Source organism: Platalea leucorodia (assembly GCF_965183815.1).
Source record: "Platalea leucorodia genome assembly, chromosome: 1".
Taxonomy (NCBI): Eukaryota; Metazoa; Chordata; class Aves; order Pelecaniformes; family Threskiornithidae; genus Platalea; species Platalea leucorodia.
Window position 1 is genome coordinate 150173874 of NC_138823.1, and position 25537 is coordinate 150199410.

General features: G+C 38.5%; 1 protein-coding gene across 1 annotated transcript in view; it reads left to right on the plus strand.

The window, feature by feature from the left end:
* LOC309602842 (myosin-IIIa-like) overlaps positions 1–24094 on the plus strand; it is a gene marked incomplete at both ends in the record, with an annotated part of 42719 nt that extends 18625 nt beyond the window's left edge. Inside the window, 4 exons of the mRNA XM_082336858.1 lie at positions 7280–7384; positions 8166–8265; positions 22570–22646; positions 23945–24094. Of these exons, the coding sequence (XP_082192984.1) occupies positions 7280–7384; positions 8166–8265; positions 22570–22646; positions 23945–24094 (432 nt within the window). The remainder of the gene's footprint in view (positions 1–7279; positions 7385–8165; positions 8266–22569; positions 22647–23944) is intronic.
* Between the last annotated feature and the right edge of the window lie 1443 nt (positions 24095–25537).

Consider the following 25537-nt stretch of genomic DNA (forward strand, 5'->3'; position numbering starts at 1 on the left):
TAAAAGTGAAGGAAAGCAGGATAGCTGGCAGTTATTGAAAAACATTAAATACACAGTAGAAAATTAGCTGATGCAGAGGAAACATAAAAGCACAGTTAAGAGATGAGTAAGAATGCATCAAGGTTTGCTTCTTTTAATATTTCAGAATGCCTTCAAATAGGAGAAACAAAAATGCACAGCTAAGGTATAGGCATTTAAGGATAAGCTTGGAGAGGCTAATGTGGAGAGTGGTAAAGATTATGTTACTAAGACAATAGAGAAATGAGATACAAGAATGTTTAATATATGTTTTTACAAAGTGAAGAAAACTAAGGACCTAGGAAAATACAGACCAGTCTGTTTAACTTTGATACCCACAATGATTCCAGAACAAATTAATAGAAACCACTGTAGAAATACCCAGAACCCAGTAATGTGGTAAGTGGTCGACTTGGATTAGGCCAGAACAAATCATATTAATAAAATCTCTTCTTTTAACAGGATAACTGGTGTAGCAAGGGGAAGGCAATAGATGAGATGTGTCTTTTGTAAGGATTTTATATGGTCCCATGTGACATTCTTGTGAGGAAAATGTGGAAATACAGAAACTTCACATAAACAATAAAGCAGATAACCTCCTTTTCATAAAACTGGACTCAGTAGTTCACTTCTGGGCTGGGAGAATCTCAAGTGGGTATCTGCTTTTGGTCTGTTTCTGTTCATTAATAACTTGGGTGATGAAACAAAGTCCACATAAAAAGTCAGGAGTGGACACCTAGTTTAATTACAGGTATGTTGGAGAATAGCATTAGATTCACAGTTGTGAATACTGGAGGGATTTTTTTTTTTAATTACAGGAAAAAAAAATCAGTAGACACATGCAAAGTACTGCTAGGCGTAGGAAAAAGAAATGGGACATACCTGACTAGGCAATGGGACTGCAGAAAGGAATTCTCTGCAAAGTGGAGATTGTTCTGTTCTGTTCAGCTTTTCCCAGCTAAGACAAGACTTCCAAAGGAATTCTGTATGGAGTTTGGGGCAAAACGTGTTGCAAACATCAGTGGCAAATTGCAGGCAGTCTAAATTTAGAAAACATGGATGGTTTCAAAAGGTTACAGCAACTAACTTTGTACAGCCTAAAAAAGAGAAAAATGACATATCGTGACAGTAGTCTGACAGAGATGATGTTAAATAGAGAATAATGATAATGTATTATCAAAGACTACTGGAGGGAAGGGCAAAAATAAAGCATTTTTATTGGAAGCAAAAAAGATTCAGGTTGGATAGTAGGAAAAATGCTTTAACTATTGGGCCAGTGAAACACAGAAACAGGCTACTGAGAAAGATTGGAGTCTCCCTCAGTGGTAGATTTTTAGGAGCAGGTTAGACAAATATCTGTCAAACCACCTGAAAGTACCAGATCTCTACACAGTGCAAATGCAGTGAACTAAATTATTTCTTGAGGTCCCTTTTACTCCTATGTTTCTGTAGTTTTATGACAACAAAACAGCAACAAATAAGAATCTTTTGTTCTTACAGCAGTTGGTACTAAAAGGAAGGTACGGTCAGCTCAGAGGCTGGCAGTGCTGCTGTACTGCATGCTCAGTGGAACAGGTCAGATTATTGATCTATTCTAAGAACAGAAAAGTAGAGATTAGTGCCTGAGATGCTTTTAGCATTCTTATGTGTGATAACATTAAAGCAAGGCTGGACAATGCAACTTTTTCATAACTATCATTTGTGCATGCCATAAGTTGTGCATATGTGATGTGCTACCCAGTCATTTATGTCTGTGCAGCCTGTAAAGATAGGGAAGGTAATAATTGTAGTTGCCCTGCTATTCGCATCCAAGCTACTGAAATAAGATGAAAGCACCTTGACAACTGCAGAATGCAAGCAAATGTTACCTGACAGCTTAGTACAGATGCATAAATCAGGAGCCGTTGGATGATTAAAGGCTGTAATAGCCCTAACAAAAGCGCAACTGATAGTTTTCCTAAAAGCGAAGCTGTTACTGAATCCTTATTCAGTGGGCATCAGAATCAAGAAGAGCTGAACACAGAGAAATGTATCAGCTGGGTCAGATGAAGAGTGAGTAAGACCTACAAAGAACACCTGCATGACTCTGATGTGATGGCAATTTTAACTGACATTTCATGCATTAGGATCATGCGATTTTATAAATCTATTGCTGAAGATAGCTTTGCATGCTAATAGCTCAATTACAGTAGCACAGGGTTGTGGCAGATGGGTGGGTGGAGGACTGTATGTCATCCCAGTATGAGTCTTTGCCTTTTGAGTGCCAGAAAATCATAAGGGAGGAGCCCTTCGCTACCACTGTAGAAGAGTCATAAGCACCTCTTCTGATACAGCCATGTAGAGTCATCAGAGCTACAGCCCTTTCAGGCAGGTTTTCACATGGATCAAGCCTTCTATCAAATTATTCTTTCCCTTGGTCTGAGTATGCACGATTTCCTTGGTCCTTTCCCCCTGTTTCTGCTGTCTAAATATCCAAACTAGGGACTGAATATTTTAAAATCCAAGTATTAGGAATCATAGAAAATTATAGCTAGGAAGGCACCTTTGGAGATTATTGGGTCCAGACCCCTGCTCAAAGATGATTAACTTAAATGTTACAGTTTGCACAGGGTCTTTTTCATTCAAGTTTTGAATATCTCAAAGGATGGAGATAACACAGACTTGCTGGGTAATCTGTTCCAGTGCTTAACTACTCTGGGTGGGAAAATTTTTCATTTATGTCCAGTAGGAATCTACTCTCTTGCAGTTGGGGATTGTTGCCTCTCATCCTTTGCTGTGTGCCTCTGGGAAGTGTCTGTCTTTGTCCTTTTATGTAGCCTGAAGGGTTCAGTTTAACCCCCTTTTAGTTGCTTGTGTTTGCAGGTAATATTTGCATTCTGTCAGTGCAGGCACTGAAAATACTGCTGGTAAAGAAAATACCTGTAAATCACAAGAGAACAATAGAAGAATAGACTAACATTAAATTGATGAAAATTGCTCAGGTACAAAGTTATCAAGATTACATTTCTAAATAACATCCTTGTGGGGGGGATCACTAATATCTTCCCTTACCATTACATTTATAAGAGTCTCTCTCTTTAAATTAAGTTTATTCAAAGCTTAAAAGAGGATTTCTGTCCTTCGTTGGGAAAATGCAGCCTTTGGAGACTTCCTAAAAACAGTTCAGTCTAAAGAGCTTTGGTTTTGCATGCATTTCACATACCAGAGTATGTAGTATCTAAAAACCAAACTGAGTAAGTCCATTCAGTTTACATCTTCTACTACCTGTGCTGCCAAACCTGAGCTAACAGATGCTACCACCACTTCTCCCATACCCAGTTTTCTTCCTGAGATTACTAGTTGCTTAAAATAGCTATTATAAAACTGATACAAACCACAAGAAATGTGTCTGTGCGTGCAAGAGAGAACGTGTGTGCATGTGTGTATTTTGGAGAGCGTGGGAAAGAGAAACAGAATTATTAGTCTCTCCTCCCAGAAGAGCCCATGTCTCATGACAGGTTGAAGGACATTTGCGTTTAGTGAGTTACTTTGACCTTTAGGGTAGCAGCCCTGTGGCACAGCTCATATAGATACGTAGCTTCTTCTGTATGTCTGTGTCCCAAGTTCTCCATGCATTTCTTGTTTTCTGCTTATAGTGCCCTTCATCAAGGTATTCTGAGGAGATTTTACCAAATGATGTGGAGTAATGACACAGACTGATGAGCTATTTAGCCATGTGAGTTTGCAATGCTTGCAACAAAATAATAGCTACCAGCACCTCTCTTCTCTAGATGCTTCACTGGAAACTAGAAAGATCTTTTTAAAAGTTTATCTGTCTTGCCTTCATGATTTCTTGCCATCCAAGCATTACAGTTAGCTTAACTCAAACTCGGTTGCTTTGGTAAGAGGCTGCATAGGTTTTTAATGTGGACAGCATGCTACAAAGCAGCAGCAGAGATCGTAATTATAAGCTGCAATATTTAACAACACCCCAGGAAACTTCCAGACCAGCAGTGCTGCTAAATAATGTTTATCCCATAATCTTTCATTGAGGGACTGTACAAGTTAAGGAAATGTGATTTTTTTTTTTTTTTTTTTTTTTTTTTTTTTTATGATTTAGGGTTTTTTTCACCTTTAAATTTTTATGTCATGGACTAGGTCGTGGTCAGCATCCCCAAGGATAATTTATCTCCCTGTCTACTCAGATTCCCAAGCAAGCGTGGTCCAGCACTGCACTGGGCAGGAGTATGGTAGTTTTCTGTAGCTTCTTCTTTTGAGAGGGAAGAGAAGAGCCTGACTCATTATGAGAGGGACTTTTAGAGGCGTTTATGATAAGCCTGCATTGAACACACATGCAATTTGATAGCCTGAGTCAGGAGAAAGAATCACCGTTTGAACTTTAGTCATGTCCATGGTTATAGGGGCATGTGGCAGCTTCACCTGCAAAAAATACACAGTAGAAATAGGAAATGAGACTGGATGCAACATTTTATCCATGAGGACTTGTTTAGCCTGTAGAAAAATAGAACAAGGTCAATATTAACCTGTGTCATCATTGTCGTCATTGTTCCCTCCCTCCCACCCCATGCAGCTCAGAGCACACACGTATAGTGTCTGCTATAATCTCCTTTTCTAATTGTAGTTGTATTCCAATAAACCCTTTCCTCCTTATAGCTGCTTGCATTCTAATACCTAGCCTGTTTTTCCCCTCTTCCTCCTATGATGGTGGTCTCAGAAAAATACAAATTGTCTGACGTAAGTAAAAGTACAGCTCTTTGAGACAGAAGCAGCAAAAGAAAAGTTGCCTTGTGCGTGCAAGAACCTGTGTCTATGAGATCCTCAGCTGAACTCTGCCTAAGCAGCCGCCCTGCCTTGTGAGTCGGTGGAGGATTTCCATGGTGGTGCGGGTGACTTCTGTTTTTTTTCTTCAAGACCTGCTCAGCTGGCCTTTTACATACCCAGGTTCCATTTTGGTTTGGTCTAAAATAATCAGTATTAGTATCTTACTTTACCTGATAAGTTTTATGTTACATTACAGATATTTATCTCGTAATAGGGATTTATATCTTATGAGGGGGTAGAAAAATTACCTAAAGCGTCATGATTAAGAAAGTAAAAATTAACATTGCTGACCCAGGCAAATAAATTCAGTCTTGGCTTTACTGCCTAAAAATTTAAGAAGGTGATTTCTGAGGTATAGTTTCTTCCTTCTCCCACCTACAAAAATAATATATTCCTTTCTGGCTTAGTTTTCTTTACCTTGAACAGAAAGACTAACAGATATCCAGCTCTGTAAAGAAAACAGAAGAAGATCCATCTATAAGAAGCAAAATTTTAATACTAGATAATGAAGAAAAATAGTTTGAAGAATATCGTGTGTATAATTTAGTTCACAATTGTTTTGTCACTTGTCAGACAGTTTCAGTGCCCTGAAATGCAAGTGCATTAAATTAACCAGAATTGTCATCATCCATTTGGTTTGATTAAACATGTCAGTGTGTGGCAAAGTCAAAACAATAGAGACCCTGGAAAGATAAAGTCATTGTAAAAAGAAATTTAACTAGAAAACGTCAATGGAGAAGGCAGACCAGCATGGCTAAAGACAGTAAATTAAATCCTGCTTGGGAATCTGACCCTGATTCAGCAAAGTGCTTAATCTCGTCATTTGAACATATGAGTTCTTCCCTCTCTAAGCATGCATATTGTCCCACTGAAGTAAGGGTCAGATTAAGTGAGTTCCAAGATTGTTGCCTTAGAGCTCAGCATCTATTAGGCCAGAGCCTTCATTGACCTGATGGGGGACACATTTTGCAACAAGACTTATATATTAAGTGATATTTGTGTAGGTGTTCATGTGGTGCAAGTTCAATGCAACCCAGGGGTTCCAAAGGTAGTCAGAAAATTATTGGTATGTTTGGGTACAAAGGGCTGTAAAATATTTTATACTGTAAGGTGCAAGTCCTTTTGTAATTGCAGCACAGAAAAAATGTAGAGGTATAGAAGAACAGATTAAAAAAATCATTTACAAAAGTATCTGATGTCTGGTGTTCTGCAGTTGAAAGGTTTTATTGATAAATTATGCCCTCAATTTGAATAGACTTCAAAATCTGTAGTCAAAAGGAATTACTGTTTTGTGCTACATTGGTAGAATGTCTTATGTGGATATTTATTTTCATATGAAAAGCTACTGGATGATACAGTATAAAACTTACAATGTGTTTCACTGTTTCATTGGAAGCAGCTACTCCTTCACAAAGGCAATGGCTCTTCAATCAATGAGTATTGTTAGGTGCATTATGGATCGTTTAAGGGCTTAAGTACCGATTTCATCTTTGCGGGTATGTAACTGCTACAGAGTTAGTCACTAAAGGTACATTGTTGCTTCTTTCTGCGGAAAAATTGTAAGTGATAAAAATGAACATATGAAATAGTTCAGGTCTAAACTAATCAGCTGGTAATGTGTGCTTGCTAATCATTTTAGAGAGCAAGGCCAAACCTCTGCTTCCTGTGTATATGGGACAGGACAGGGGTTTGCGGGAGTCTAACTGGACCTTAGACAGGAGAAAGTATTGTCCAGAGTAGATTGTGGCCCAGCATCTCGGAACAAGAAGCTGACAGGGTTGATGCTACAAGGGCTATAATTAGTCTTACACCCATGGCCCACCTTGTTTCAGCGGGAGATGAGACCTTTCTTTCCACAGTGCTTTCATCATCTTCCATGATGCCCATTCCTTGTGTATAACATTCTTTTACACTAGGAGTTAAGTGCTGGTTGGCAAAGAGGGCAGCTTTCCCCTTGGAAGATTTTCTTGCTGGGGGAATTGCTCTGCCGCCTGTCTTCTGATGCCTCAAATCCATTTTATGTTGTATGTAGCTTTTGTACCTGAGAATTGATACTGTAATAATCTGTGTTGCTGGTGAGTTGCACATGATGAATATAAGAAGCAATTAGCGTGCCCCACAGAACATGCCTTCACAGCAAATTTATTGCACTATAAGCTACTTCTGTTTCAGTGAAAAACAATCATGTATATAGGAAAGCAAAGAGAGATACTGCTGTACTTGTGTTTGGGCAAGCAGAATTAAATACAGAAAGTAGTGAAAAAAATTGGCAAAAATTGCTGTGTATGCTGTTTGTATAAATGGTAGACATAAGGACAAATTTATGGTTTGCCAGTTTAATAGGAGCTCATTTGGCTACAAATATGAAAACTACTGAAAAAAACAGGTGACTACTCCAACACTTCTTAATTCCTTTTTATATTCCCCTGATGTTTTGCAGCTGTGCAATGGTGGATCTGTGACTGATCTTGTGAAAGGATTTCTGAAGAGAGGCGAAAGGATGAATGAACTTATAATTGCTTACATTTTACACGAAGCTCTGATGGTAAGATAAGCTCTTGGTGAAAGGACAGTCAATATTCAGCTCATATTTTTTTCTTTGAATGAATGAAGATCATGTCCCCACAAACGTGGCACGCTATCTTATATTATAGCGGTGTTTAATGAAGTCAAGGTAACGTGTAATTCAGATGGTTCTTTTTGAACAAGCAAGGTAAAGAACAGTTCATCTGTTTGTTTCATTATTAAGAGAATGAAAATTAATTTCTGACCATTGATTCCTTTCCTTAGTAAATACAGTTCTGCATCAAAATAACTTTTATTTTGAGAAATAGCAGAAATACACCCAAAATACAGTTCAACTTCTTATGTATGGATCCAAAATATTTTATAGCAAAATGATCAACAGATCTTGTGAATTCAAACACTGCTATGAGAAATTTTTTTTTGCCTAATCAGGATCAAGTGTCTTTATTTTTAATTTTCTTTTAACCAGAATTTGACTTTCTGCAGTGGAAATAAGGCCTTAGCAGTTTTCTTTGAGTTTATACTCTAAAGGTATAATATATAATGTAGATTTATAGTGCTTTTTTTCTGCTTTTATCTTAAAGTATCTATTTGACATTAAGTGGGGCAATAAAAAATATCTATTCCTCATGGTGTGCCAAGTGTTTTTCTAGTAAGAATGACATCTCTGTGGCTTTGGATTAAAAAAAACCCAACTGTTTTAAGTGTTTTCATACTTCTGCTACCTTTTTGTTTCTGCAAATTTAATACAGCAAACAGAGTTGTTAGTAAAAAGTTCATGCTTACATCTCACCTTACAGGGACTTCAGCATTTACATGAAAACAAAACTATCCACCGTGATATTAAGGGAAATAATATCCTTTTGACCACTGAAGGAGGAGTCAAGCTAGTGGATTTTGGTATGTTATGTTTACTTATATATACAACCAATGTTGTACATCTGACATACAGAAAATAAAATAGAGTAAACAAATCAGAAAAGATGAATTACATTAAATTTTATTAAGTTTTTGAGTTCTTCATTAAAAATCACTTGGATAACCAAAGTTACTTTTTAACTTGATAGAAATAAAATATTCACAGATTCAGTGAACTTTGGGTTTTCCAGCCATTTTGCTAATGCTGTTTAGATAGCATGGCTAACGAATAGAAGTTACAATATGATGGTAGTAAGTGCCAAATGCTTTGAGGCAGACACAGTAAGTGAAGTGGCAAAGCAAGTTAATAGGGTTCAAAATAAGGTTGATATTTAGTTCCTCCAGGACCATGCGCTGGTTCAGTGAAATTAGGAGCTGATAGGCAAAAGCTTCATGTTGTATATGAGAGGACTTAGAATTTACTAGATCTTGTGAAGAATGGGAGAGCTCCACCTCAGTCGCATATACTTCATTAGTTTGATTTGAAACAAAACAAGAGATAGTACCTGAAGGCAGTAGAGAGGGAGATATTACATAGGTAATCCCCACTTTCCAAAGTCTGGGAAGACTAACAGATTACTTTTGGCAAGTCTAAACCTATAACTTGGTTTTAAATGAAAAGGGTCTGTTCAACTCTGTTAGGCCTGAAGTGATTCTTGAATGCTGTCATTTGGTTTTACCACCAGAAGGCAAAAGCAGAGACACAGGTAAGTGAGTGCAACCTGTTACTTATCAGCCATACCACAGTGATTTGCCTTAAAAGTGTATTGACTGTTGTTTTATTTAAGGAGGGTATAAAAATTTGCAACGTTTGTTATTATGAACTGTTCTCTGGTAGCACACTGTCTTCTAATGTTTAAATTCAATTTATTGGTCACTACAGCATAGCAGCCAGTTGTAAATATCATGATTCCATTCAGCAGATGGAAAATCTTCATTTTTCCTTTACCCTCCTATTTTGTTAATGAAATGTATTCAATTGATACATAACATAAATTGTTTAAATGAAATTAATGTAGTATCTTCCTGCCAGTAGATTGAAGTTATACAACTCTCATTACTTCAAACACAAAACCCCCACAACTAGTAGGGTTACTAATTCTTCTGAAAATTCATGTATTTATGTTCGTTATTTTATTCCTCAGGTAAAATCTTCTGTTGAAAAGTTTTCAGACTTCCTAAATTATCTGCCATACACTTACTAGTATTTTCCGACGGTCTGGAAGTTTAATGTGAGGCAAAATCAATATTTTTGCCCACAGGTTTTTAATGTGTTGTGGATACTAATTTTTTTAAGGTGCTGAAGGCAATTAGAGCCGTGGAGGATCAATGCTTCTGAAAATTAATTCACTTATGCAGATGTCAAAACATACAAGCTGTAGGGATGAGGACCTGAATTCTTTATTCCCCAGTTACTGCAATCTACTGCTAAGGCTGTAATTGAAAAATAATCTTAAAATCTTGTGGGAAAAATTGTGATGCCAAAGCATAGATGAGAACATGCACAAGAAACAAACACACATACACACACTTTTATGTGGGTTGAAGAGGGGCCTGTAATAATATCTACAATAATATCTACAGTCCTTCCTCTCAAAGAAATATAGGAACTACACCTTAACTTAGGAATACATATAAATTTTCTCTTCCTTTTTTATTTTCCTTTTTTCACCCCAAAACCAATCTGAAGCTGATAATGAGTAGTTTCAAATGGAAAAAATCCATACATATTCACAAAATCCTCATGGAGGGCATACTCGTCACCCTTCAGGCTGATGTTTAAGGTATTCAGCTGGGATTTGGGAGATTTGTGTCTTCTACTTAAGAGGATTTAAACCCACATTAATCAGATTCCAAGAGCGTTGTTTAGCCAGGAATGTGAGTTGATCAAAATCTCTCATGTTGACACTGCTACAGACTGTTGTACATAAACATATATTGGATCAGGGACTGAAACTCATAGCCATCTTTTTACTGTATAAGCCTGTGAATCTGCAGGCTACAGAATGAGATAGACACGCAGGCACAATCTCTTTCTCCCAGTAAACACTCAGTGGAAGCAAAATTTTTGTTTTAGGTTGAACCAATTATTACCTGGGGCCAAACAAATAAACAAACAAAACCAATCCAAATAATCATACAGCCCTTTCAAGCATGCACACAGCTTTTCCATTGTGCAGAGGGGAGCAGAGACAGTGGATCAAGGACTCTTTCAACCACCGAACACACTTGATAGAGGAAGCGAGCCCTTCCCAAGATCATTTTGTCTGTGCCATTCTCCTGCATGCTGGTTGATGATGAGATGTTGTGAAGAACCCTTTGCTCTCCTCCCCTGATACTCTTTATGGTGGTTTTCATTTAAACAGGTGTATAAAACCTGTATCTGAAAGATAGACCTGTGAAGTGCCTTATGGAGCACAATACTAGAAAAGGACCTATTCTCAGTCTGTATGTGTTGTGTGGTCATATAACTTGAACTTGTGTCTTTTTTTTTTTTTTTTTTAAAGTACAGTTAAGAACTTTTTAAGAGTCAAAAGTGAAAAATCAGTTAACTTTCAGTGAATTAAATCACCTTTGAGAATGGCTTTTCTTTCTTTTATTCTTTTTGTACTCTGAACTTGATGTGTATAGTGTACCACCACTGAGAGTCCTTTCTTGCACAGCAGTACTGACTTTCCGGAAGCTTCATTTTGTGACGCAATTTATACACATTGCCTTATGGTTGTTGTGTCATAGGCATTTATGTATGCTGTGACCGTGGTTTCTGAACACTGCACAGTCTGTAATGGATGACCTTCACAACACTCTTATGAAGAAGTAAATTACTATAATTCCCAGTTAACAGCTTGGAATCTGAAACTTTGAGAGACTGAGCTGCTTGAGGTGGCACAGAAAGTCTGTGGAAAAGCTCTCCCAAAATCTAGGCTAACAGTCTGAACTGTTTGCCTTTCCTAGAGGTATTGATAGTTAAAGAGATGAGAAAGACTGAAAGAATACCATGGCAGTGCCTCACCCAGATTGCTTTGAAGAGTGAAATTTTTGCTTTCCCTTAAAATTCCGTGCTGTAATATTGCTTAATCACGCCAGTAATATTCTCATATCTAAGAAACATCCAATCCCAGTTGATAGATTAATGATCAAATCAAGTAAATGAGTTTATAGCATCTCCACACCAATGCTTCTGGAGCTCATTTGGTTATCAAGGAGCTGCCAGACAGAAGTTTTAGTTTAAACTGTCCAAGCCACAAGAAGTTTGAAATACTGTTACCAGGGAAGCATCCTCTCTCCTTATGTCCATCCAGTATGATTATTTAGATCAGCAGAGATGAACAAAATCATTCTTTTTTACTACAGATAATGAGTAGCAGCCAAGGGAATCTACTCTAAGCACATCCCATGATCACAGATTCAGTCCCTGAATTCATTAAACTTCTAGATACATTACAAAGTCCATATTTTCCTTATAAGAGAAGAAGGTTGACTGAAGGCAGTTTCGGTACCTGAAATTTGTGGGAATTAGCTGTTAAGCTGTTCTGGTGGAAAACCTTTGGGGAGGGATGTTACGCCTGAGAATCGCAGCAATTATGCTCCGAGCAAGGAGCATCCTCTATCTCATCAATACAAATAATAAATAACTGCATTATATTCAAGTGTAGCTGCTATGTTTTCAGTATAGGATAGAGATTTGATAGAAAAATATACATTTACGTTAAAGTAAATGCCCTGCAGCACTTTAAAGGGTGACAGCTATGTAATATATTGTATAAAAAGAGTTGGAGGAAAGCAAGGAATGAACCAAATTCCCTTTTTATAAATATTCTTAATTATATTCACAGTTGCTTATTAGTGTTCTGGGAAGGAAATCTTTTATATCTGTTTCTCAAATTTCTGGTTGTATGCAGTGGATTGATGTTAAAGACCTGGATTTCAAAAGACATTTTAGCCACTAAATCCAAATTAATTCAATGCTAGATAACTTTTGAAAGTCTTGTGACAAATTTATCTGCAGCTTTTACTGCCTAAGTATCTTTCAGGGTCTGACCTTGTTTTATCAGTTAAAAAACTGGCCTGAAGTCACTTGCACACATAGCACACCTCATCTGTAATAAAAATTCACATATTCATCTGCATCAATTTCATAGGGAGCTGGGTGTATAACATCTGCTTATGCTGGCAAATACTTGCTTCTTTGAATAGTCCCTCTCAATTCAATGTCTTTTCTTGAAATCAGGATGCTGCACAGGGCCTTTCATGTATTAAATAATGTTAGTCTAAGACACAATTCCCGTTGGGAAATTCTGAGATGTCAAATAATGTGCTGTTCCAAAATGGGAGAAAAGAAACTTAGCTGTATTATTATTGTTATTATTTTAACTTTGCTCTGAAAAAGTCCAAGTGACATTTCATTTTGAAAGACTTGATGTGTTTCTGAAATCCTCTGCCATGGCAGTGAGTCTGAGAGCTTGAAAGCCAGAGCTTTTCACGCTAATATGTTACTGAAAGAAGAGGATCCTAGAAGACACAACTCCCTATCAGCAAACTAGACAGGTTGCTGATGTGTGGAGAGTCATGGAGGAAAGAATCATTTTTCCACTAAAAGTTTTGAAACATCTATAGTCATGTGGCAAGTGATTCTTTTAGCTAAAAAGAGGAAAGCGTAATGCTGATGGAAAATTCCTCTTCAGCTATGTTTTTAAGGGTTGACCTTGTAGACTGATAGTCTTGAACAAGAGCACAGGTAGCTCATACTTCTCTGGGACTGCTGAAACCGGCTGTCACAGACTAGAAGTATCTCAGGATGAGCAGCTGTTGCCTTGGAAATGTCCAGGAAAAATGTAAGTATAAATGGTACTCCACCATTTTGGCAAACACATAGTTTTCCAGCAGCACTGTTCCTTGCTGAAGGCCCTGTCCTTCTATGCATCAAATGAAAACATACTTTCATACCACATGTAATTAGGCTGTTGACGTTATTACCATGAAAGATCATTGGGTAAAAAAAAAAAAGTCAGACATCTGGATGGATATTGGAAATATTCACGTTCCCATAATGAAAATAAAATGTTGGAGGACTCATTAAATCTTTGGCATTCAAACCTATTTCTAACTACAAGAGACCCCATGATTCCCCCCAGTTTGCCTAGTACTGTCACTGTGGGAAAGGCAATATTGAACAGGATTGGCACTGTCCGTTTTCAGTTTCTTCTTAGGCATTTCATTAATGGTATCTAAAACTCTCCATCATTAGAGTCTCTGGAAAAGCAATACATAGGAAAGATCTAAGGTTTTTTACAGGTAAAGCAGGTTCCAGTGGAAGACATGGAAAGAAGGTAATGCAGTCTCACTGCTGCTGGCAGATGGTGGAAAATTACAAGCTGTTCTGCATGCAGTTAATAGAATAATGACTTCAAGTGTTCCTTTAGTACTGTGGATAAAGAGATTGCATAATTAAAACACATAACATTATATGGTGAAGGAATATATAGTGAAGGTAAGGTGATTTTTGTACTTTAAACATGCTTAGTTTGTATTTTTCTGGTTTTGTTTCAAATGTTAGAGGTTGGATTTAAAAGTTGCGTGAATATTGTCTTTGCATTCCAAATGCAGTTTCAGATATCATACTTTGTATGTAGCTAGCACAGTTTTATCGTGGATGTATAGTAGCCTGACTGAACTAGAGATTTAACCTGAGTATGACTCATTGGGGAAAAAATGGATTGGGGGAGGGAATACTCTATTGCTTTATTTAGACATGCTGAAAACTGACATCATTACTTTGTTTAATACTGCAACTATTTCTTCCATGTAGTTTGGAAACTGCAGGAAGACAGAGATCAGCTTTTGTGTTTGGAATTTAATAGGGTTATATTTTGTTATGGAGAGAATGATCATTCTTCTTTTAAAGATATTTGAAGTCATCTAACGTTAAAAGCCAAGGAAATCTCAATGCTGGCATTTCTGGATGGCCTTCTTATTATTCAAAATTGCAATTTGGTGGAACAAACCAATTTTAAGACACTTTTTGGTAATGTATTTGTATATCAACTTTGCTTTTACTTTAAAATGCATACATAATTTCATTTAATAATACCTAATAAACGTATTAAGTTCATTTCATGATTCAGTTGAGCTCATAAATTAAATTTCTTGGAGTTTTTTTCCCTGGAAAGAGTGTGTAGTAATTCTGCGAACATTCTCTGTTGTGACTCAGTAGTGGTGTGCTACTTCTTCCTCACAGATTATGGAATGTTAGTAATGCTTTACCACTATCAGTGATCAGTAACAATTGATCAGTATAAGTTAGACTGCCTAAGTATTTTTGTTATGTTTTATTGCATGATATTCTTGCCTATTCCAATACAGAAGTATAGACCAAAATATTTAAAATTCTATGACTGTACTAAACAGGTTGAGTTTTTGAAGTGTAGATGAGCCAGCAGCTGCTATAATGACAAAGTGAGAGTGGTAAAATCAGTTACACTGGACAGTATGTCCAAAATAATAGGAACAATCTCAAAGTAATTAATGAGTCCATGGTAAGACTCCATCTTCATAGTTCCATGTGTTTAATTGCTCACCTCTCCTGGTTTTCTGATGCATGAAGGAGCTTTCTGCTGGTCTTGTGGGGAAGGCATCTGAAATCTTGGTTCAGAGACTGGGGAGGGAGCCATAGCTCTGAGCTTCATCCTCTCATCGTGACACTGCACCAACTCTTGTGTTCCCTGGCTGCGACACAGTGCTATGGCCTCTCCTTACCACGAACAAGCTTGATAGATGCAGTTTGTTGACTGATCACAGATCAGTATCGCAAGCCTTGTGTGGCACATGGCATTGCAGAGGGAGAGAAGGCTCACAGCACTGTGCTGCAAATGCATGCAATACGGGTCAAGTTGCAATGGATTGTGAGTCTAGAGCCACCTTGTGCTCAGTGAATAGGTTGAAAAGTCGGTTGTGAGTGATCCAAGTTTGAGTATTGGGGCATTTTGGGGAAGGACATTTTAATCTGTGTCCCTTTTAATATATATCACAGTTCCCAGCCTCGCGTGTCCTGCTGACATTGAAGAGCTCAGCATGACCTTGGGTAGTTTTCCAGACTTTTGTAGAGTACTTAATCTGGAGTAGTCAGAATCTCCCATTGCGTCTCTTTCTTCTTGCCCTGCATTAGCTATAAATGCTGTCTGAATCATTCTGCAAAAATGAAACAATTAATTAAAATAATTTAATTTGAAAGTATTCAACGATAAAATAATTTTCTTTCTGCCCTTAGCTTACTTTAAGCAATGAATCATAGCAAGACTTGTATTTGCCTTAGCCATTCTAGCATGCATCCATAATAAAGCTGTCTGCTTCACTGATTCAGATCAAAACCAGACTATTATTGTGTTGTCATTTCTGCATACCATATAGCATGACATTCACATGTTGCTTCTAAAAAGCATTTATTAGGGGACTATGGCAGAAGCCAATAAAAGTAGAAGACTTTGAAGAAAGCTTTCTTCATGAGCAGCTTGTCAAACTGCTTTGAACCCAATCAAAGTAATAATTCCAAATTTTTCAAACCAGGGTTAGCAGGGATAAGATGGATTGCATTGACTTGAGCTGTGGAGCATTTTCATTGTTGAATGTTTAATTCTTTGTTGAAGGCTTAGTCCTTAAAAACTTATTTTATGGGCCATGTGTGAATGAAAACCTTTGTGCTGTCCAGTAACAACAAAAAAATCATGTGGCCAAATGCTGTATCCAGGATAAGCTGTTCACTTGGTCTTTCAAATATTTTCTTCTACTAATTCACATAAAGATGTCACTGATGGCTTAAACATTAAAGAAGCTTGACACGGAAAGCTGGTGTCGTACGCCAGAGACACATGAAGCGAGAAAATAGCCCTTTCTAGCCAGCAAAGACTTCCTCTTGGTTTTCTCATGGGTCACAAAATAGTCATCTCTTGAGGTTGTTAGAAACCCTCTGGTCTCACCTGTGCATACTAAAACCCATTCATTTTTACTTGAAAGTTGAACCCAGTGACTCATTTGTACTGAAGTATTCCAGTCCTTAGGTATTTTAAATATTCTGTCCCATCAGCATAGATGTTGCCAGTAACCCAGATAATATTAACAGGAAAACCATGTTATATAGCAAGGAGAAAAATCTACAGGGTTTTCCCAGTCATACAGGGGAAAAAAATCCTTTTTGGGTCTCAAAAGTGGCAGTCAGTTTGACATCTAATATGTAAGGAAGACAGCATCTGAGAAGGAGGACTTTCCTCACCAGCATACTGCACCAGATTGTGTATAGCTGCACAAATCCCTGAGGCTCCAGAGAAGACTAGTTCCCCTATCTAAATACATCTGGCCAATTGTGCATCAGGAAAACAAATGTTCCTGTGCATCCCTTTCAGGAAACCAGCTGAAGCCCCGAAGCATGAGATTTGATTAGAACCGTTGGCCTCGTGCCGTGCTGAACTGTCGAGCATGTGGAGGGCAGCCCGTGGTTGCCTGTTGTACTGGGAGCCATGGAGTAAGGGCGCAGTCAGAATCGTGGACTAAGGGAAGTGAGAGTACGCCGCCACACCGTCCTGCTGAATCTCCCGTAATACGAAAGTTCCCGAATTTCTTAAAGAAAGAGGCTGTATTAAAAGTTTTTGTTTAAAAAAGATTATATATCTCACAGATGTAGGGAACGTTCTGCATTTTTTTAGGTTACTGTTTGCTGTTTTATTATCGGTATGTACCTTGTAGTGATTCTGTATCTGATTTAGGATTTTCATTTTGTTCCTTATATGCCTAAAAATGCCTTTTCTTTGTCTTTAATCCTTGTAGTGACTTTACTGTGAAAGCCACTGGACTTTGATTCCTTTAGTTTTCCATTTGTATTGCCTCTTTTGTTTATTTTACTGTATATATTCACTGGTTTTTATCCCCCTTTTACTTCATGCCTCTTAGTTTTATATTAAACATGACAGATGTTTCATCTCCCAGGCAGTTCCTATACATGGTCTTCTGGATACTAGGTTTTTTATCTTTCTGAAGTTAGAAAGGGCCATTTGGTTAGCTTTTGGATATGCCCTATTTCAGTTAAAGATTTGCATCTGCAGCGTGCGTTTTCCTAAGTGTTTGGGAAACTCTAGTTTTCCAGTGGCCATGGTCTTGGCAGTCTATTTCATCATTAAAACACTATGTGCATTAAGACAATACATAAGACAATACATAAAGATAGGAGTGGTGGTGACAAAGGACATGGAAGAGGCTGAGGCACCCAATGTCTTCTTTGCCATGGTCTTTACTTGTAAGATTGGCCTTTAGGAATCCCAGGTCCCTGAGACCAGTGGAGAAGTCTGGAGAAAGGAAAACTTACCCTCGGTAGACGAAGATCAGGTTAGGGAGCATTTAAACAAACTGGACATACACACATCCGTGGGACTTGATGGGATGCACCCAGGAGCGCTGAGAGGGCTTGCCAATGCCATTACAAGTCCACTCTTGATAAAATCTTGAAAAGGTCTTGAAGACCAGGGGAGATTTCTGAAGACTGAAAGAAAGCTATTGTCACTCCTGTCTTCAGGAAGGGCAAGAAGTAGGATTCGGTGAAATACAGGCTGGTAAGCCCCACTTTGAACCTTGGGAAATGGATGGAGCAAATAATCCTGGAAATCATTTCCAAACATATGAAGGACAAGGTGACTGGGAGTAGGCAGCATAGATTTATGGAAAGGAAATCATGCTTTATCATAGAATCATAGAATCGTTTAGGTTGGAAAAGACCTTTAAGATCATCAAGTTCAACTGTTAACCTAGCACTGCCAAGTCGACCACTAAACCATGTCCCTAAGCACCACATCTACATGTCTTTTAAATACCTCCAGGGATGGGGACTCGTCCACTTCCCTGGGCAGCCTGTTCCAGTGCCTGATTTCAGCGAAGACGTTTTTCGTAATAACCAGCCTAAACCTCCCCTGCTGCAACTTGAGGCCATTTACTCTCGTTCTATCGCTTGTTACATGGGAGAAGAGACCAACCCCCACCTCGCTACAACCTCCTTTCAGGTAGTTGTAGAGAGCAATAAGGTCTCCCCTCAGCCTCCTTTTCTCCAGACTGAACAACCATAACATAACACCTTTCAACATAAAATGCTGCTGAAAATTGTAATTTTTGGCTCCTCATTTCAACTGTGTTTCCTATTTATTTCCATCATATTGGTCAGAACCTGATTTTAGTTCTAGATTTAACTTGAGCACTCATCACTGAGCAGAAGTTCTCAGGCATACTTTTCTGTCAACAACTCACTCAAGGAAGCGATACTGCCATTTGTCCTATCAGTATGACTTTGTTTTAATCTTGTTCTTTCCCTGTTGTCTTTTGTCATTATGGAGTATGAAGGAGTTATGTGTATTATGTGTATTATTTTGTTAGCTTTTTATATGCATTTTATATGCATTTCAGCTGTCTGAAATTATCCTGTCTGGATATGTACCATTACACAAATGCAACCTGAAAGAAGGAAACAAAGAAATGAGACAGTGTCAAAGATAAGAGCAGTTACAGAGGAGTTGAGTTATGATCCCACCATTGTTGCATGGGAAGTAGCTACTTCTTTGTCTGCATCTTTACAAGAATGGTGGCTTCTTCTCCAAGTCATGCTTAGGGTGCTAAAGGAAAACCTTAAACTGTTAGGACCTGCTGCCTCCAGATCTAGTAAAAAGGTGGAGTTGAGTGATTTATCAAGGACTGCCTTCACACCGTTGGACAGAGAGGCAAGGAAGGAGAGGCCACTTTTTGCAGCAAACAGCATAGAACAAGAATGCCGAAACATCTGCCAGTAGGCTTAAGGGGAATGCAGTGTAAGATGCTGCTGCTGCTGTTTTACATCTGTTTCTCTAGGAGATTAAAAAAATGTTAGGAAGTAATTCAAAGCATTGCAGCCTGTTTAGATCTGCAAGGTTAACAGTGTGAGCAGTTTTTGGTCCAGAGACTAGCTTGGGGAATGATCGAGTTTCAGGTTCTTAATGAAACAAAGGTCACAAAGAGGATGCTTTGGTAGGGAAGGGGACACTGATGGCACAAATGAAGAAGGGTTATGGAAGAGGTAGCCAGGGGCAGTGTGATAGCTAGATTGTAAGCCCTTAGCGGTAAGGTCTGTGTTTTTATGTACGAATACAGTGGCTAGTGTGTTGGGAATGCAGTCTCCCTGCTGCGTGCCAAATGTGAATTTAGTAGAATTTGCTAGGGTTCGCCATTCCCCCGTTAGCATCAACCAGTAAAATGTGCATACTTCTGTCACAGGACATAATCATAAAATGATGTTGTACAGCCTCCCAGTTTAGATCAGAACAGTGTCTGCTCAGATTGGGCACTAACAATGAGACACATCTTTCCTAATAATAGGGAGCTCATTTCTGCACTCTTTTTCTTTTATTGAGTGCTAAGGTCATAAGTAGGTGGCCTTATTTTCAATGTTATTTCAATATGCCAGTTTTTGCAATGAAAAGCTTGAATAATATTCATGGTGTAAGTCTGCTAATTTCCAGTTTTAATTAGTAAACTAATGCCTGAAAAAAGCTCGGGGGGGCGGGGAGGGGAGCCTTTTTCCAACTGTATGCACAATGTTTTCTTTTGGGTATGGTGCATATTGGTACTATTAATGCACTTATTTATTAAGCTCTTCACTTTCATAAGATTTACAATTTGTATGTAAAAACCCAACATTTTATGATATGTTTTTAGGTTTTCTTAGGAGAATATATGACTCATTTTGCAGCAAGCAGTAGTAAAGGGGAAGGGGGAGGAGCAAGATGTTTTTGTTAGAAAATATACAAGTTAAAAAAAGCTGGTCAGCTATATGCTTGACCGGCTACTGAAATGCTGGAAGAAATGTTACTAAGTGTGGAATTACATCATCTTTCCTCTATACACAGAAAAAGCCCAAGGAAATATCATTTGTCATAAGACCTGTGCTCCATAATCTGAAATGCCACTTTACTGCTAAGAGCAAAAGGATAAATAAACAAACAAACAAAAAGCACACAAAAAACCCGAGAGCCTAAAGAAAATACTGGTGAACAATTCCAATTAAATCAGCTTTTTACTGAAGTAAAAAAAAAGGGGAGGAGGAAAAAATCCTTCCGTTCATTTAATAATTACAGATCAAAGAGAAACAAAACCCAGTGCATAGACACAGAAGACAGTGCACATTAATGTTCCTTTTATATTTTGCTCCTTATCTCCACAGAAAGTTATGATTATTTATAAAATCTGACACTGGAATAATAAAAATTCTGTTAGCGCCTTGCTTTGCCTGCAGATCTGAGTCCCGGTTCCTCTTCCAAGACTACAAAAAAGAGCTTAGCACAGGGGACTGCCACAACACGTAGAAAGGGAGAGAGGAGAGTAGCCTCCTCTCCCTCCAAAACTGAGGATCACGTAATGATGTCTGTTTGCATCACTGCAACAGTGACAGACCCGTGGTGATGCGTGCTTACTCCGTGCTTTCTGAATGACGTGTTTTGCTGAGGGCTCGGAACAGCCACAGACTCCGTGAGCCGGAAGCTGGACCTCAGACAGCTCCTTGGGGCAGCAGAAACAAAGCCCCTGCTTAGCTGAGCTGAAGCAGGATTGATGGACTTTGTGCTAAGACTCACATTGTCCTGCTTTCCATGGTGCAAACACTGCGTATTGGACTTTCTGTAGGCACAGAGAGAGAAAGAGATGCAACTTTCTCGGGCCTGGAGCAGACTAGAAGGAGACAGCCACAAAAGCAATGGTTGTGTTTGTCTCAAAGGAACAGGCGAGATCTCTCTTGCTGCCTTATTTTCAGCAGTTATATACATTTCTGTGATGGACAAATGCAGATATTTTGTGAATCAGAGCTGAACACATAGCTTTAGAGTGAAAAAACAGATCAAGCCCTCTATGGTTTCTTGACTACCACTGAAAAAAACCAAAGCAATCAAATTCTATCTAGACAGAAGTGTAATTAGTATTTCCACTGGGCAGTTAATGTGAACTGCTCCTGTTATGAACCATCTGCATGGTTTTCAGGAAGATAAGCTCAAGTGTGTTCAAACCAGACAGTAGTGAGTTAAAACTGGCCAGCGGTGCTCACTGGAGCTTTGTGTATTTCAGAATAATGAAATGGCACTCACAGAGAGAAAATGAGTCTTTTTACTGTTTTAAAGAGAAAGCAGATGTATGTATGAAGGCAAAATAAGTGAGCTTCAGTGTCAATCAGGCTGAGGTTGGAACAAGAGCAGAACACAGCACCTTTCTTTCCATCCATGATATCGGCACTTCAGAATATGCCTCTGGTGGACCTCACAGTTGGCTATGACTCATAAATCCATAATAGTTCAGGACTTGCTAGCGGACGGACTGTTTTTGTCCACGTGTGGACCTCACAGTTGATTGCGACTCATAAATCCATAATAGTTCAGGACATGCTAGCTGAGGGGCTGTTTTTCTCCATGTGTTGTACACTTTCCTTTGCATACACTAGAGAGATTTCCAACCAATACACCCTTGTTTTGTAAGGAAGGAAATTGGTGGCAGGCTGGTCAGAAGAGTGCTGCAGCCCACTCGAATTCCTAATATTTCAGTGTCTTTTAATTTAAAACCGTAAGGAATCTTTAGACTTCAGAGTTCACTTTCCGGCTCTTGGCCTGAAATAGTTAATTCCTTAAACTACAGTTCATGTTACAAAGCTGATTTGCAGGCATTTGATGTTGCTTTGAGAATGCGCTTTGAGCATGGAGAGACTTCTGTTTTTGTAAGAATTTTTGAGGTTTCACTGTTTTGTTGTTTCTTTTTTATGGAAGAGCAGCTAAGAGATGAGGATAAGTAACTTTTTCAGTGTTCAACCTGAAATATGTAAATAATGAAACAAAGGTCTGGTGTCAGTACTGAGCATTAAAAGAAAAAAGAATTTGTGGAAGGTATAGTACTTTTTTTTTTTTCTTCCCTAAAGAAGTGCTTTACCACTCTCCTAAGATAGGATATAGAAAAACTGTAATTAGCCAGTCAAAATATATGGAGTCAGATTACTAATGAAATGCTCATTTGGGACTAAATCCTGGTCCTACTGAAGTCACTGGAAACAAAGGATGCGGAGAACCTCAGCTGAAGTGCTGAGTACCTTTGAGGACTGGGCCTCTCTTTCAAGAGAACTGGAAAGATACATTTGAGATTCGCCTGCAGAGGAAGTAATAGCATGACAAGACGAGGATGGCACCATTCAGAAGGTCTGTCTTGGATGGAAATAGCAGTTGCTCTGATTATAGCTTCCCTTCATTCTTCCAGGTGTGTCTGCTCAGCTGACCAGCACTCGTCTCCGTCGAAACACCTCCGTGGGCACCCCATTCTGGATGGCTCCAGAGGTTAGATTCACGTTTCAAAATATTTTGTCACTGGTATTTGAGCTGCCACATTCTGTATTTCTGCTCTTTCTTTGTCTTTCTTCCTGACCGCTGGACCTTTCACCACATGAAATAGCAATGACCTTTAAAAAAGTGTTTTAAGCCTTTTTTCTTACATGTTTGCAAGGATTAAGTTACAATGGGGTTTATTTTTGAAATTACAAGGTTAGAGCCAGAGAACAAGACGTTGAATTGCTTGCTAAAATGTTAAAGAGGAGAGAGTACTACTATTGATCCTTTCCAGTCTTCCAAGCTCTGGAACTATAGGTACCTAATCTCCCCATGGATGGAAGGAGCCCAGGGTGGTACTGTGATACATTATAGCTTTTATTTTTTGGATTTCTACACCTGGAAAGGTTTTAATACTATATATCCATAGCTGACAGCAAGAAATGGAAGAGGTTATTACGAATAAATAAGATGTACTATATATCTTTGGAGATTTTTCCAGCCTGAAATTGAAGCATATAAAGATACATTTTAAGTGGAGGCAGGAAAAATATTTTGTTATAAATAAGCCTATGTACTTAGATTACTTGTGTACACACAAACACATGCATATATATCTATTTATAGCACAGTAAACTACTCTGTTTATGCACACATATTTTATAAACATACTCTGTTTATACACATTGGTCTAGCCATGTAGCTAACGGGATACACATGGGTTTAGACCTGTAGCTAATGGGATGAAAAATTCTGGATTCATCCCGTATTGTGGATGAGCTGAAATGTATATGAAATTAAATATATATTTGCTTGGCAAACACATTGTAGAGAAATTAGCTTGATCTTGAAATTGGCCGATTTGGCTGAATAAAGACCCAGTAGGAGACAGTGAATTCAACTTCTGCTTTCCTGCTTATTTCACTTTCTAGGGAGAGCAGTATAGCTCCAGTATTTATTTTGTAGGAATAATCCATAGAAAAGAGATTTAGGGTTGCTGAGTTTCCTTCTAATTCCCTCAGCAGTGGGATGCAGTTTACCACCTTCAGCTGAAAAAGCCAAGGATTTGCACCCTTTTGTCAGATCAGGGAACATGTGGCCACAGAACCTGGTGTTTAGAGACACCTGCTTTCTCCAGTTTAAGCATTGCTTATTTCCAGCAACAGGATGCTTTAACTTGCTGAACGTGTGCAAGTCTGTTTATTTCACCCAGTATCTCCATCCTGTAAGAGATTCCCCTATCTGTGGGTGTACTCTTAAATTTGTACATTTGACCATCCAATGACCATCCCAGTCTTTTACTCCAACAGGTGATTGCCTGTGAGCAGCAGCTAGATAGCTCCTATGATGCCAGATGTGATGCATGGTCACTGGGTATTACTGCAATAGAGTTGGGAGATGGAGATCCACCCCTTGCTGATTTGCACCCTATGAGGGCACTCTTCAAAATACCAAGGTAATATCTTGATGTGTTTATTTCTTGCCAGGTTAGACTGAACTTTTTGCTTAATTGTTACTTTCTTCAAACTTAGACTGGTTAAGTATGTGCAGTTTCTTCATATTATTTATACTAGGAGGAGGTTAGAAATTGTCCAGCTGTATTTTCTCCCCTCTCTGCTTCAGCCATGTGTGCACATTGAGAAGTTCAGAACTGATTGTGGCGACATTTGAGAAGCCATAAGGCCTTCTCCTGAGTGGACTGCTGCCCAATATACATGAGCATAGGACTCACCTGAGTCCTGTAGAGACTCAACAGAGTCACCTGAGTCTCTGTTACAGAGAATGACTTATGATAGAAATACAGAGTCTGAGTATGCCACTGTGGTGAACAGGCCCCGTACCTGTCCTCAAGAGTCATCCTATGTCCTTTGAAGCAAAGTGTTGTTCCACCACTCACATGCATTTAGGCTGCCACCTTTCATTAGCTTGTGCTGGTCCTGGCAGTTCCAGTGCTGCTGTCCTCAGCCAGAGCAAATAGCAACTTCTTTCACATTTTCTTTGAAGCTGGAGATAAAAGTACCCAAAGTGCCACTTGCAGCATTTCAAAGAACATCAATCACAAAGTCTGTAGGGGGTGATCATACAGCAGTTTGTGGATTTCACTCTAACAGATGAAGTAGTACCACAATGGTTGAGACCACATAGTATACCTGGGTGCTTCAAGTCCTTTTCAGCCAAGTCATCCAAATTAGATTAAATTACCTTCAGGTTTAAGAAATCTTGGCTGACTTGGCACTGAAGCAAAGCATGAATGCTCTTCTCACCTTTACTTGCTATGGGAAAAGCAGTTGCAAACTGCTGTGGTCAATAATTTCATCTAGGCCTTCAAAAAAAAAAAATCTGGCTTATACCCTTACAAATACTGGTCACCTGCCCTTTCTGCCCTGGAGCAAATATAAGATCAATACCCTTGTATTTCACTAAGTGAAACCTAAAAGTGGTAGAGTAAACATTAAGCAGCACTTAAACAAAAGCAGTTATAATGATTAATCAAAAATAGACACAAGAGTCACCTCATCTATAGGTGATTCCTTTTGTCTTCCTGAGTACCTTCAGTGAAAAAGGCACCTCTGTTTCAATGGAAGAAGACTGTTAAAACAATTTGAACCAAATTAACACCTAGAATAAACAGCTCTAACTCAACAGAAAAGAAAGAAAGAAAGAATTTACAATAGACCTGTATTTAGTCCTTCACTTGACTTCTGATTATCTTCTGATGAATGAGAAATAGTTAATAAAGAGCTAGTTCCTTCTGACACTTTGATCAGCAAGTTGATTAATTCAGTCCTTCTGGGAAAACTTAAAATAGAATCTATTTTAAAAAATACTCTTAAGAAAGTACATTGTTTCAGGCTTGAAAAGAGAAACTTGCCATTACAAGTGAATAGTGATTAATGGGTTGT